This window comes from Dipodomys spectabilis, unplaced genomic scaffold, assembly GCF_019054845.1.
Source record: "Dipodomys spectabilis isolate Male_0828 unplaced genomic scaffold, ASM1905484v1 ptg000017l, whole genome shotgun sequence".
Classification (NCBI taxonomy): domain Eukaryota; kingdom Metazoa; phylum Chordata; class Mammalia; order Rodentia; family Heteromyidae; genus Dipodomys; species Dipodomys spectabilis.
In genome coordinates this window covers 21136270-21148487 of record NW_024870694.1, presented here as the reverse complement: position 1 = coordinate 21148487, position 12218 = coordinate 21136270, and the positions used below count along the sequence as shown (strand labels likewise).

Sequence of the window (12218 nt, the reverse complement as noted above, 5' to 3'; positions counted from 1 at the left end):
TTATCACTATCATTATTTACTTTAAATTGGCAAGCATTTTGGGTATGTTTGGAATATAAATCTTTTGCAGAGTCTTGAACACTGGCTCAAAGATGAACTGTATCTATTTTTGATAGCAATAATGTCAGGCTCTGACCAGAGTTTGAGGAAAGCTAGGTCATGCTTCTGTCAGAAGGTTGCTAGAGACAGGAAGATTCCAACTTGATTTGCCCCCCCACACACACCTTTTTCCCCTTCCTTCATTCCTTCCTTCCATGATGGTCCTGAGACCTGCCCAGAGAATGCAATAGGACATTTCTTCCTATGCAAAGAAGAGCCAACAAACTTTCTTCAGTTCCTGCAAGAACCTATCATGCTTTACATGTTCAAGGTTTGGCTCTGTTTCATTCTCTGTGCTTGGATGTGAAGATTATGTCTACCAGAGAGAGGATTTTGAATCCCATGTCCAGCTAAATTCAGCTCATCTACCATTTTCTTTCTTTTTTGAATACCTACCTATCGTTTCCTAAGAAATGTTTGTGCTAGATGGCACATACAGTCACAAGTATTGATGAGATCACTGATACTTTTTTGAGAAGCTTTAATGTATTTCTCCCAAGAATTAATCTGCACGATCACTATCCTATTTCTCGGATCTTAATCTTTGGAAAAAGTGCTGATGTGTGAAACCAATATATAAGAAAATAGAGGTAGTGTTAAAAAGCGGTAAGTTCAGAACTAGCACTTCTGCCAATCTGTGTAAAGTGAAGCTAGCCAGACCTAGAACTCTGAAAGGCTTACATACAGCATTTCGAAGTTTACAACTTCAACAAACTAATTCACTTTCTGAACTACGAACCCAGGGGCTGAGAGACTATACTTCCCAAAATGCTCAGTAAGGAAAGCGTAGTAGGCGGGACAATGAGTGCAGGGACGTGTATTTCGGGTACGGCGTGCTAAGGTCACGGGCTTTCAAAAGGCAGTCGGTAGTTGTAGTTTTGCTAAATCTAGGGCGCTCAGAATTGTCCGCGAAGAGGCCGCAGGGTCTTATGGGATTTGTAGTCGGCGCGAGAGGCCGGTGCGCAGGCGCAGCTGAGTCCGGGGCGGGGCCACGGCACTGCAGTGAAAGCCGAGGCAGCGGGCTGGAGAGCTGGGGGGCGGGCGGACATCTTGGGAACCGGATAGTGGCTGGGCCGGCTGAACAGTGGGCCGCGGACGCCAGGTGAGCTGGGGATGTGGCCTTACAGGGTGGGAGAGGAGGTCGCGGGTCGCCCGCCCTACCTACCGCCCAGCTTTGCTCTTTTCTGCACTGAGCTGGATAGAAAGCTGCCCACGCCCGGGAGTGGCCTCAGCCTTCAGACCCAGCGGGGAGCTGACGGCTGGGTGGGGGCGCTCTGGGCGCGGTTGCTGCATGGGCGCGGAGCGACGCCCTCCGCCTGACCCGCCGTGCGCTCTCGGGAGACGGGGACCGGCGCGGATCCTTCCCGAGCCGGGCCGCCTCGCGGCGATCCCTCTCTAGGATCGTGACAAACCTAAGACCCCGACGCCCGGCCTCGGGGAGAGACCATTCCCCTGTCTCCCGGGACCGTGACATCCCCTGGTGCCGGTTTGGGGATGGTGACAGGTCTTAGACCGCGCAGATCCTCCTCCCAGTTCGGAGATACCCTGCGGCTCTTCTTCAGACCCGTGACAGCCCCGCACCCAAGGTTCCATCTCTTCCCAAGATGTCTCCTTCCAACCCCCACTCCGGCGAAAAGACCACCATCCCCTCATGCCTCTGCTCTGAAACCACACAGTAGGCCTCCGGCTCCCAGTGTCCCCTTATTTTCCATTGTCAGTCTCTTCCATTTTTTTCCTCTTTTCTTTGAGGAGAACCCCTTCCCTTTAGGGGCCCCCACCAGCTCTGGTTGCAACTAGGGGCCCAACCCCGCTGGCAGTTACTGCCAGGCTTTCAGCATTTTGTTCCTGTCCAATGCTCCACCTCTGGTTCTGGTGCTTTGACCTACCTTCTTGGTACCTGTGGACTTGGTCATTTGCCCGGGGTTCTACCTCCATTTTACATTTCCTTTCCCAGCTTCCTTGGGACTGAGGGATGGGAATGTGTCTGCCCCCTTGAGAGATTTCTAACTGGTCTGGATGACAGTGACCCTCACAGTAAAAGGCTTTATTTTCCAACTTAGGAAAGTCTGCTAAACTACACGCTGTGAAATTTTAATACTATAGCTAATCCAGGAAATCTAATGCCAAATTACCCGTTTTTTCAAACAGTCTAAGATTAATTAATTCAGAAAATTCAGGCATTCTGACTTACTCTGTCCCCTTGTTTCTGAGCACTCAGTCCAGAAATGAGTTGTTTGTGGGCCTGGAGTCAGTTTTGGCTGGAAGGATCTATTAATTTTATAAACTTGGACAAACACACAAACTCATTTTTACCACACTCCAGAACTCTTTGAAAGGGGGGGAGGGTTAGAAATAACTGTAATAAACAGCTAGGTCATCGAAATGTAGTTTACCAGCACTGAAGCCTTTCTTGAACTCTGCACTTTTGCTTGCTTATCTGGCTGCCTGAAGAGATGTGCTGGCTTAGGCCACATTCCTGGGTCTATGTCAGGGCCTGAGGCCTCCCTTCTCTCCCCTCACCCCATCCTGCACACCCTTTCCTGGAATGTGTAGACTTCTGGAGATTCAGGCCCTTCTTAGAAGGGTAGAGAAGCCTGAGAGACTGTGTGCCCTAAAGGTTGTGCCTATGGTGCCTCAGGCTTGAGCCAGCAGGAATAATTCCTACCGCCATTCCTGGCACCCTGGGCAAGCCTTCCCAGTGACTCACTGGTTAAAGCCTGAATCTACACAGGAAGGGGGCCCAAAAAGAATCCTTGCTGAGCTCAGCTCTGTGAAGGGTGGAGGCGGGGTTATTCTGTGACTCAGCCACACAAAAGGGAGAAGGGTCAAAATGGCCTTAGGATCCTGAGCCCCAAGGCTCTCAGATTCCTTATCCCTTCCAGTATGGGATAAACAGGAACTGGAGCTTGGCTGTGGGGAGGAGGAGCTTGCCTAGGAGGTCCGAAGGGTTACTCAAAGCTGGAGCTTTGAGTCAGGACAAAAAGTAAACCTGCAAAAAAAAAAAGTGACCTGCAAAGCCCCACTGGGGACATTTGGCAGGGGTTCTGAAGTCTCTACTTACCCTGCCCCTGCCTGTCCTAGGTCGGTTCTCAGAGCGATGGGCGGAGGAGACTGAGCTGCCGCCATGATTGGAGGCTTATTCATCTATAATCACAAAGGGGAGGTGCTTATCTCCCGGGTCTACCGAGATGATATCGGGTGAGTCCTCTGAGCCAGCTGTGCCCCTACCACCAAAGCCCCTCAGCCCTAGCATGCAGTTCAGCCTGGTTCTCATTAAGACTGGTGGCATTGGCCCAGCAGTCTGTATGCTGGCTGCCAGGCAAGACTTGCAGAATGACCTCCGAAATGATCACCCCTTACAACTTTAGGAAATCATGCCCTTCCTGTCTCCTGTGCCCCTTGGTTAATGGGCCTGGTTGCTTTTGCCTAGGTAGGTTGATTCCTTCTTGTAGGAGGAGAGCTGCCTCAGCAAATGGATTAGTGCAGGGCTGGAGGTACTGATCCATGTAAGTCAGTCTTGTTCCCAAAACCCTTCTAAATTGACAAGGCTCAACTGGATTCACTTAAAAGCCTTTGTGGGCTGTTGAATCCTCTACTCACTCCCTTTCTCAGAAATGAGGCTGCTGATTTAGCTCTTTTCAGTTCCTCTGGGTCATTGAAGGGCAGAGAGTCAATGATGCTCTTTCTGGTCCATCCAAGTAGACCTAGAGAGCTCCATGTCCTGGATTCAGTAAACTATATAGTCTTACTTCTCCTTGACCAACCCAGTAGACCAAGGTTCTTCCCTGACATTGAAATCTATTCTAGCCTCTGCAGCTCTAATGAGATTAGGCTCCTCTAGTTTGTGCTGTTTTTCTTCTTTAAAGAGCTTAAGATAAATACTCACTGAATGGGCCTGATTGGGAGTGTCCCTAGCTCCTTGGCTCCCTGGCTGATAGCTGGCTTGGCCTGGCCTTTGTGGCTGTTTGTCCATTGGTTGGCGATGAGGCTAAGCTAGATTTGTGACAATGCATTGCCTTCTTGAACTTGGCTGGCTCCTTCTGCCTTGGGTGGACCTGGTTAAGCCATGGCCTGGTCACACACCATTGCATGCCTTGCTGTGCTCTCCACCTCTTGCCTGACTTGTCTGCTTCTACGTCATAGTGTATGCTGCCCTCCCTGGTGTGTTGTATGTCTAACCCTCTCTCTCGTTGCTGTCACTTTCCTCTTCTTGCTGGCGTCATTTCTCTCATCCCATCTCATTGGCTGCCGTAGCAATAGGTAAGCAGCCTATCAAGCTGCCATCCAGGTACATGTGGGTGGAGGGCCCTGCCCCCCATCGTTTTTTATCATCCCTTTTTATTCCCTGAACTTGCCCTAAAGTCGGATCCTGGACAAGAATGGGCAGCAGAGCTCCATGGCTCCATGGTATTTCTCTCCCCATAGATTAAGGCCTTCTCTGAGGTCAAACTGACTGTGTCCAACTTACAGAGGAGGTGGCTTGCCCACCAGTGGGCTCACTAGGCTCCCTAGGACTCTGTCTTCTGGGCTGGGATGCTAGCAAGGTATCACTAGGTTATAGCTGGGAGATTGGGGCCAGGCTTGGGGGAGTCTCTATCCTTGATGAACTTCTTTTTATTGAGATTACATCTGCCCTCTTACTGTATCATTGCTACTTGACTTCCCTATTTCCAGTGCCTTTCAGACACCAGCCTAGCACTTGGCCTCCATCAGTGTCTGCATTGGGAGCCATAAGAAGGGAACCACCCTAGTGGTTTCCAGTCAGTGTCAGATTTTAGCAGTGTGGAGGGTGGGGCTGCTGGTATCTGTGGTTATTTCCCATCTGGTGAGGGTGCTGAGCAACCTCTGTATACCCTTTTCTTCCCTTAGGAGGAATGCAGTGGATGCCTTTCGTGTCAATGTTATCCATGCACGGCAGCAGGTGCGCAGCCCTGTCACCAACATCGCTCGCACCAGCTTCTTCCATGTTAAGCGGTCTAACATCTGGCTGGCAGCTGTCACCAAGCAGAATGTCAATGCTGCCATGGTCTTCGAGTTCCTCTATAAAATGTGTGACGTAATGGCTGCCTACTTTGGCAAGATCAGTGAGGAAAACATCAAGAACAATTTTGTGCTCATATACGAGCTACTGGATGGTGAGGAAGGCGTGGTGGCTGGTGGAATGGGGCTGAACCTAACTGAGTGGGGCCCAGAAGCAGGCATAGATCTCAGGTCTCACAGTACACTCAGAACTTTGTGTCTTAAGTATCTGGTCTCTAGGATTAGGATTTCCATGCACCTGGAAAGGCCAGTTACAGTGACACCTAAAGGCTACTCTGAAGTAGAACACAAAATAGGCCAGCAAGTGGGGGTGGGAAAGTTTTGGTCTCTCCCAGGGCTGGAACCTGACTTGGTTTGGTCCCTGAGCTTCCAGTATGCCTCTTCTCACTTTGGCGATTTGTGCCTTAGTTCCACAATTGTCCTAGCTTTTCATCTCAACAGCTATTTCAGAGCTTAGGGGAAAGGAGGACCTAATACTCCATTGCGATACACTGTTTCCTTGTTCCTCTCTAGGTCCTTTATCCTTCCCAACATCTGTTTTCTAGAGAAAATTAGAGGTCAGGGCTTCCTCAACTCTCACTTGTCACGTGTCTTCCTCTCTGTGATTTCTTAAGAAAAATCAGACATTCAGATTTTGCTTAGGAAGTTCAATCACAGTAAATGCTGCAAAATTGCAAGACCCTGCTACAATTTTCGTACTGGGGCTGTGCTAGCCAGACATGTCCAGGCCTGAGGAGAAATGGGATAAAGAAACCTTGAGTTTTATCCAAGGGTTTATGGTTCCCTTCCTATTGCAGAGATCCTTGACTTTGGCTATCCACAGAACTCGGAGACAGGCGCACTGAAAACTTTTATCACCCAGCAGGGCATCAAAAGTCAGGTATTCGAATTGTACAGATCACAAACTGGGTAAAGACTGACTTCCCTTCATGAGCCTGCCTTTGACAGGAAGTGCTAGCTTGAGCTTCCTGCCATGGCTGCAGGCTTGTTTTTCCTCCTGTGGCCTTCCCATCCCAGGAGCAGCCGATTCAGCATCTCTCTTACCATAAGTATAGCTTAAGCAATTTCCTCTGCACTCGGGGGAAGGGGTGGGGGCTGCATGGAGGCTTGGTGTTCCTCAAGAGAAGAGCATACAGCCTCTCCTTTGGGATCTAAACCGTCCTTTCTTCCTTCTTTACTGCCTCTCCTGCTGCTTCCTGTGGAAATCTTGTTGGCCCTGCGGCCTCCAGCATCAGGTAAATGTTCCCTTGGTTTCCACTTTTGCAGTTTGCTGTTTTCTCTAGGCCCTGCCCCATGAGGCTTGTAGGTAGGGGAGGATGGGTTCCAAGATGAAGACCAGAATTGGGTGGGATGAGGATGGAGTTGGGGGAGACAGGGTTATTGAAAGGGGGGGATGAATGAGGGCATTGCTGCTTGTCTCTGTCCTCTTATAGACAAAAGAAGAGCAATCCCAGATCACCAGCCAAGTGACTGGGCAGATTGGCTGGCGACGAGAAGGCATCAAGTATCGTCGGAATGAACTCTTTCTGGATGTTCTGGAGAGTGTAAACCTGCTCATGTCCCCTCAGGGTAAGTAAGGATGTTCTTGTGCTCCAGGCAGAAAGGGGCCCAGGCAGGATCCTGAGCCTGTTTGACTCAGCTGCTTCTGTTTATCTGTTCTGTCACCAGGGCAGGTGCTGAGTGCCCATGTGTCAGGCCGGGTGGTGATGAAGAGCTACCTGAGTGGCATGCCTGAGTGCAAGTTTGGGATGAATGACAAAATTGTCATTGAAAAGCAGGGCAAAGGCACAGCTGATGAAACAAGCAAGAGGTACTTATGTCAGGGGAGCTAGAGGGGAAGAGTGGGTAGGCCTTGGAGTGTTCCATGACGTTTTAATGACAATAGGTGCCTTCTGAACTATCTAGTGGAATTAAAAACTCCATCTGAGGATATGCTTGGCTGATTGCTCTCAGCATCACTGGTAAGAGAGCTGGAAGGATTGTCATTAGTCTACTATCCTCAGCAAGCTCCTTTGTTTGGTCTATACCTACCCACAGTCTCTGCTCATATGCCTAAAACAACCAGACTACTGCAGCACAGATCTCAAAAGATGGTGATAACCTTGAAAAGCTATCTTATCTTGAACTGTGGGACAGAGTCAGAAGCTTCTTTTTGGCAGCTTCCCATAGCCTAAGGGACTGGGAGTAGGTTGGCCTCCCTGTCTGCCACCTACCATTCCTGATGAGAAGAATGTTTCTGCTTGTGCTTGTAGTGGGAAGCAATCAATTGCCATTGATGACTGCACCTTCCACCAGTGTGTGCGACTCAGCAAGTTTGACTCTGAACGCAGCATCAGCTTCATCCCACCAGATGGAGAGTTTGAGCTCATGAGGTGCCATTAGGGAGTGAGGAGGCAGTGGGTACTACTGGCAAGCGGGGAGAAAGGTGGGAGACAAAGAGTCCTACAATGCCAACATTGTCCATCCCCAAAGGTATCGTACCACCAAGGACATCATCCTTCCTTTCCGGGTGATTCCACTCGTGCGGGAAGTGGGGCGCACCAAACTGGAGGTCAAGGTGGTCATCAAGTCCAACTTCAAGCCCTCACTCCTAGCACAGAAGATTGAGGTAAGGAGAGGAGACTTGGGGAGGGATAACTTGTTAATAGACATAAAGACAGCTCTATTGGGTCACTTAGTAACAAAGCTTCCTGACTGTTATTTCTAGGTGAGAATCCCAACTCCACTGAACACAAGCGGGGTGCAGGTAATCTGCATGAAGGGGAAGGCCAAGTACAAGGCCAGCGAGAACGCCATTGTATGGAAGTGAGTCTTTGCTTCAGGGCTTTCAGCTGGGCTCAAGTTTATATAGTGTACTTTCTTACTAAGGTTAAGGGTGGGTTAGGGAGTAGAAGTGTGATAACTTTTCTAGGACCTCAGCTTGTGCTGTCACCTTTACACGTGCATTTGAGTGCCTGTACTCGGGCTTGGCTCATAAAATGACTGGGTCTTCCCAGGCACTGGTGGCTCACACCTGTAATCCTAGCTACTCAGGAGGCTGAGATCTGAGGATCGTGGTTCAAAACTATCCCTGGCAGGAATGTCCATGAGACCCTGGTCTCCAATTAACCACCAGAAAACTGAAAGTGGCGCTGTGGCTCAAGTGGTAGAGCACTTACCCTGAGCTGAAGAGCTCAGGGACAGTGCCCAGGCCCAGAGTTCAACCCCCACGACTGATTTAAGAAAAAAAAAAAAAAAAGATTGGAGTTTTCAAGAGGCTTTCCCACTTGCCCCTCCTTGTAATATATCTAAAAATAAGGGATAGCTCACCTCTCTAAGCAGAAACTGCAGCCCTAAGAGCTACAGGAGCTAGCAGACCCAAGGTTCCATAGCAAGCGGTTATCAGAATCTGGCCATTTTTCCTTGCCCTCTCATGTACTCTTGGGCATTCCTTTGTGCTTAAAATGTACAACACTCTGAAATACCTCCAAAGTGCCATGAGTACTTGTTACCCATTTTCCTTGTGTTCCCAGAATCAAGCGCATGGCTGGCATGAAGGAATCGCAGATCAGTGCAGAGATTGAGCTTCTTCCCACCAATGACAAGAAGAAATGGGCTCGACCCCCCATTTCCATGAACTTTGAGGTATGGTAAAGGAAAGGTTTAAGCATTATGGCAGGGTATGCTGGGAGAGATATAAGAGATAGATAACCTCTGTACCTTAAGAGGTGAGGAAACTGAGGCCTAGAAAGCAAGGAAATGGCTTTAATTCTTAGCTATTCTTTTACCACTACAAGCACTTTTTTTTTTCCTGTGTGGGTCCTGGGGCTTGAACTCAAAGCCTGGGTGCTCTCCCTGAGTGTTTTTGCTCAAGGCTGGCACGCTAAGCATTTGAGCCACAGCTCCACTTCCTGCTGAGTAGATAATTGGAGATAAAGTCTCATGGACTTTTCCTGCTTGGGCTGGCTTCAAACCACAATTCTCAGATCCAAGCCTACTGAGTAGCTAAGATTACAGGTGTGAGCCACTGGCACTCAGCTTTTCAACTCTTCAACTCTTTTAATGACCTATAACTTTAATGACCTCACTACTCAGGAAGCTAAGATCTCAGAATCACAGTTCAAAGCCAGCCTGGACAGACATTTCCATGAGACTTTTTTTTTTTTTTGGTCGGTTGTGGGGCTTGAACTCAGCCTGGGCGCTGTCCCTGAACTCTTCAGCTCAAGGCTAGTGCTCTACCACTTGAGCCACAGTACCACTTCCAGCCTTTTCTGTTTATGTGGTGCTGAGGAATCAAACCCAGGGCCTCATGCATGTGAGGCAAGCACTCTACTGCTGAGCCACCTTCCCAGCCCCATCCATGAGACTTAATTGGAGAATTAAACAGAAAAACCAGAAGTGGAGGCATGGCTCAAGTAGTAGAGAGGAAACCCTGAGCAAAAAAAGAAAAGCCATTGAGAACAGGAGGCCCTGAGTTCAAGCCCCAATACTGGCAAAAAAAAGAGGAAGAGGAAAAGAAAAAAGAAATTGCTATTCACACTGAGAAAGAAGAAAAATCTTTCGACTTCTCCTGGCTTGACCCAACATTTCTTTAGAAACATTTAGATTACTTGAATGTTAGGTAAGCCAGCAAGTTTCCTTTCAGACAGAATTATGAATTGACTGCTATATACATATTAGACCTATAATTTTCTCCACCTTATCCTTCAAATGCATATATTGAGCAGGGTAAGTACTTCTCTGAAGTGATTCTGTGGCTATTGCTGCCTGCTGATTAAAGGGACTCAAGTTATGGAAAATGGGGCCTGACTTCAGACCCAAGATGATTGCTATTCTTAAATATGCTTTCTTTTGCAAACATCATTGAGGACTCCCCATCACCCCAGCTCCCTCCAGCTTCTTTCAGAATCCTGGTTATTCAAACACTTGTAGAACACGAGGTAGAGCAGAGCTCCAATTTGCCAGAGGAGAGCAGCCATGAAGCCCTATTTCTGACTTGCATTCTTCCTCACAGGTGCCATTTGCCCCCTCTGGCCTCAAGGTGCGTTACTTGAAGGTGTTTGAACCTAAGCTGAACTACAGCGACCACGATGTCATCAAATGGGTGCGCTATATTGGCCGAAGTGGCATTTATGAAACCCGCTGCTAGCTGCCAGTAGGCAACTAGCCCAGCTCCCCACCCACCTTCCACAGGTCTAGCTACCCCTGGCCACCACACATCAATATCTCCTCCTCCCCACTGCTTTGCTGCCTTCCCTTTGCGCCAGCCCCTGAGTCTAGGTCTGGACCAATGACATTGGAAGTGAGACTGATAGAGCAGTCCCTTGGCTTCCTGGGCAGGGTGGTTTCTGGGGTTCCTGCTCTTCCAGCCATCTGTCCTGGCCAAGTGCCAGACTATGAGTTCTGTGACCAAAGCCAGGTGGAGTCCCTCTCCCCACACCCCTGTGGCCACTCCTCTGGAGTGGGAGAGTTGGCTGCCTCTCACCTTGGAGCTTCCCCAAAGGCCAGTAACAGATCCCCAGCCCTCCGTCCTTTCTCTGCTTTGGGATAGTGTGAGCTTCATTTTGTACACGTGTGACTTCGTCCAGTTATAAACCCAATAAACTGTAGAACAAACTTGGTGGCTAAGTGTTGATGGGGAGCCCAGTGGGAGAGGGGACCTGGTAAGACTGCCTTTCCCATGATTTTTTTTTTTTAATTGTTCATTTTTTTGTTGGTCATGAGGCTTGAACTCTGGGCCTGGGCGCTGTCCCTCAGCTTTTCAGCGCTCTACCATTTGAGCCACAGTGCCACTTCCAGTTTTGTGAGTGGTTTTTGGAGATAAGAGTCTCATAGATTTTCCTGCCCAGGCTGGCTTCGATCTGTTATCCTCAGATCTCAGCCTCCTGAGTAGCTAGGATTTCAGTCCTGAGCCACTGATGGCAGGCTCTGGAGGTGTATTTACTTATTTTTGTCAGTCTTGAGGCTTGAACTCTGGGCCTGGGCACTGGTCCTCAGCTCTTCAGCTCAAGGCTAGAGCTCTACCACTTGCCACTTCCGGCTTTTTCTGTTTATGTGGTACTGAGGAATCAAACCCAGGGCCTCATACATAGAGGCAAGCACTCTACCACTGAGCCACCTTCCCATCTCTCCCATGATTTCTTACACCATTTGGTTGAGTAGAATTTTCTAAATGCTCTCAAGGTTACTTTGTTCCAATGAGGCCTGTCTTGGGCCATCCTTGGGTGTTGGTTTGGGTCTCCTGACTCTTAACAAGAAAACAGCCTTAAGGTCAAGTAGCCCTACCTGGTCTCAGTTCCCTGAGAGTAGAATCCTTCCTAAAGGTATTTTCTATTTTGGTTCAAGTACTGGGACCTGAACTCCAGGTACTCATGCTTGATTCTCCCACATGCCCATAAGGCTGGCCCCAAGTGAGCTGAGCCATGCCTGCAGTTCTGGCTTTTAGGTGGTTTTGTAGGTAAGAACCTCATTTATCTGCCTGGGCTAGCTGACCTCCATCCTCAGCTCAGCTTCCTGAGTTGCTAGGACTATAGGTGTGAGCCACTGACTCCCAGCTTTTTCTTTTTAATTTGATATAGGACTTCGTTGCTTAACCTAGACTTAGCTTGGGATTAAGCTCTTTCTGCCTCTGTCTCCTGAGTGCTTTGATTGTAAGCATGTACCTCCTCATTAAGGCAATTTTTTTTTCTAATTATCACAAATCAAAGGTTTGATTTGGTTTTATAGACATCCTCAGAAACTTAATTCTTAATTCCATCCTAAGAATTAGCTTAGCTTCCTGAGTCTTGCGGGGTTAGCCAGAGGCTTTTGTTTTCCTTATGCCACTTCTGATGGATACTTAAACATCTCCAGTAAAAAGCATGGTAAAGGGCTGGGAAGATGGCTCAGTGGTAGAGCACTTGCCTTGCATGCATAGGCCCTGGGTTCCATTCCTCAGCACCACATAAGCAAAAAGAAAAAAAGTCAGAAGTGGCGCTGTGGCTCAAGTGGTAGAGCACTAGCCTTAAGCTGAAGAGCTGAGGACCAGTGCCCAGGCCCAGAGTTCAGGCCCCACCACCGGACCCCCTCCCTCCCCCCAAAAAAGCATGGTAAATTGGGCT

The 12218-nt window shown here is 48.8% G+C and overlaps 1 protein-coding gene across 3 annotated transcripts; it reads left to right on the top strand.

Annotated features, from left to right (window-relative positions):
• Positions 1 to 1077: 1077 nt before the first annotated feature.
• Positions 1078 to 10734, top strand: Ap2m1 (adaptor related protein complex 2 subunit mu 1). 3 transcript variants are annotated; one of them, XM_042670044.1, is made up of 12 exons: positions 1078 to 1201; positions 3181 to 3297; positions 4969 to 5234; positions 5937 to 6019; positions 6369 to 6374; positions 6573 to 6708; positions 6808 to 6949; positions 7392 to 7511; positions 7612 to 7747; positions 7847 to 7944; positions 8652 to 8763; positions 10133 to 10734. In XM_042670044.1, the coding sequence occupies exons 2-12, from the start codon at positions 3224 to 3226 to the stop codon at positions 10265 to 10267; spliced, it is 1308 nt and encodes a 435-aa protein (XP_042525978.1). In that variant the 5' UTR covers positions 1078 to 1201; positions 3181 to 3223; the 3' UTR covers positions 10268 to 10734. The 3 variants fall into 3 exon arrangements, with proteins under 3 accessions (XP_042525978.1, XP_042525992.1, XP_042525987.1); XM_042670053.1 differs by having other exon boundaries at positions 1112 to 1210; XM_042670058.1 differs by lacking the exon at positions 6369 to 6374.
• Positions 10735 to 12218: the final 1484 nt, after the last annotated feature.

What these genes read in the sequence shown, in the direction of transcription:
- Ap2m1 (XM_042670044.1), top strand. Translation starts at nt 3,224, where the DNA reads ATGATTGGAGGCTTATTCATCTATAATCACAAAGGGGAGGTGCTTATC. An exon ending in GCTGATGAAACAAGCAAGAG is followed by an intron (nt 6,950 to 7,391) that starts GTACTTATGTCA and finishes TTGTGCTTGTAG; the next exon opens with TGGGAAGCAATCAATTGCCA. An exon ending in TCCTAGCACAGAAGATTGAG is followed by an intron (nt 7,748 to 7,846) that starts GTAAGGAGAGGA and finishes TGTTATTTCTAG; the next exon opens with GTGAGAATCCCAACTCCACT.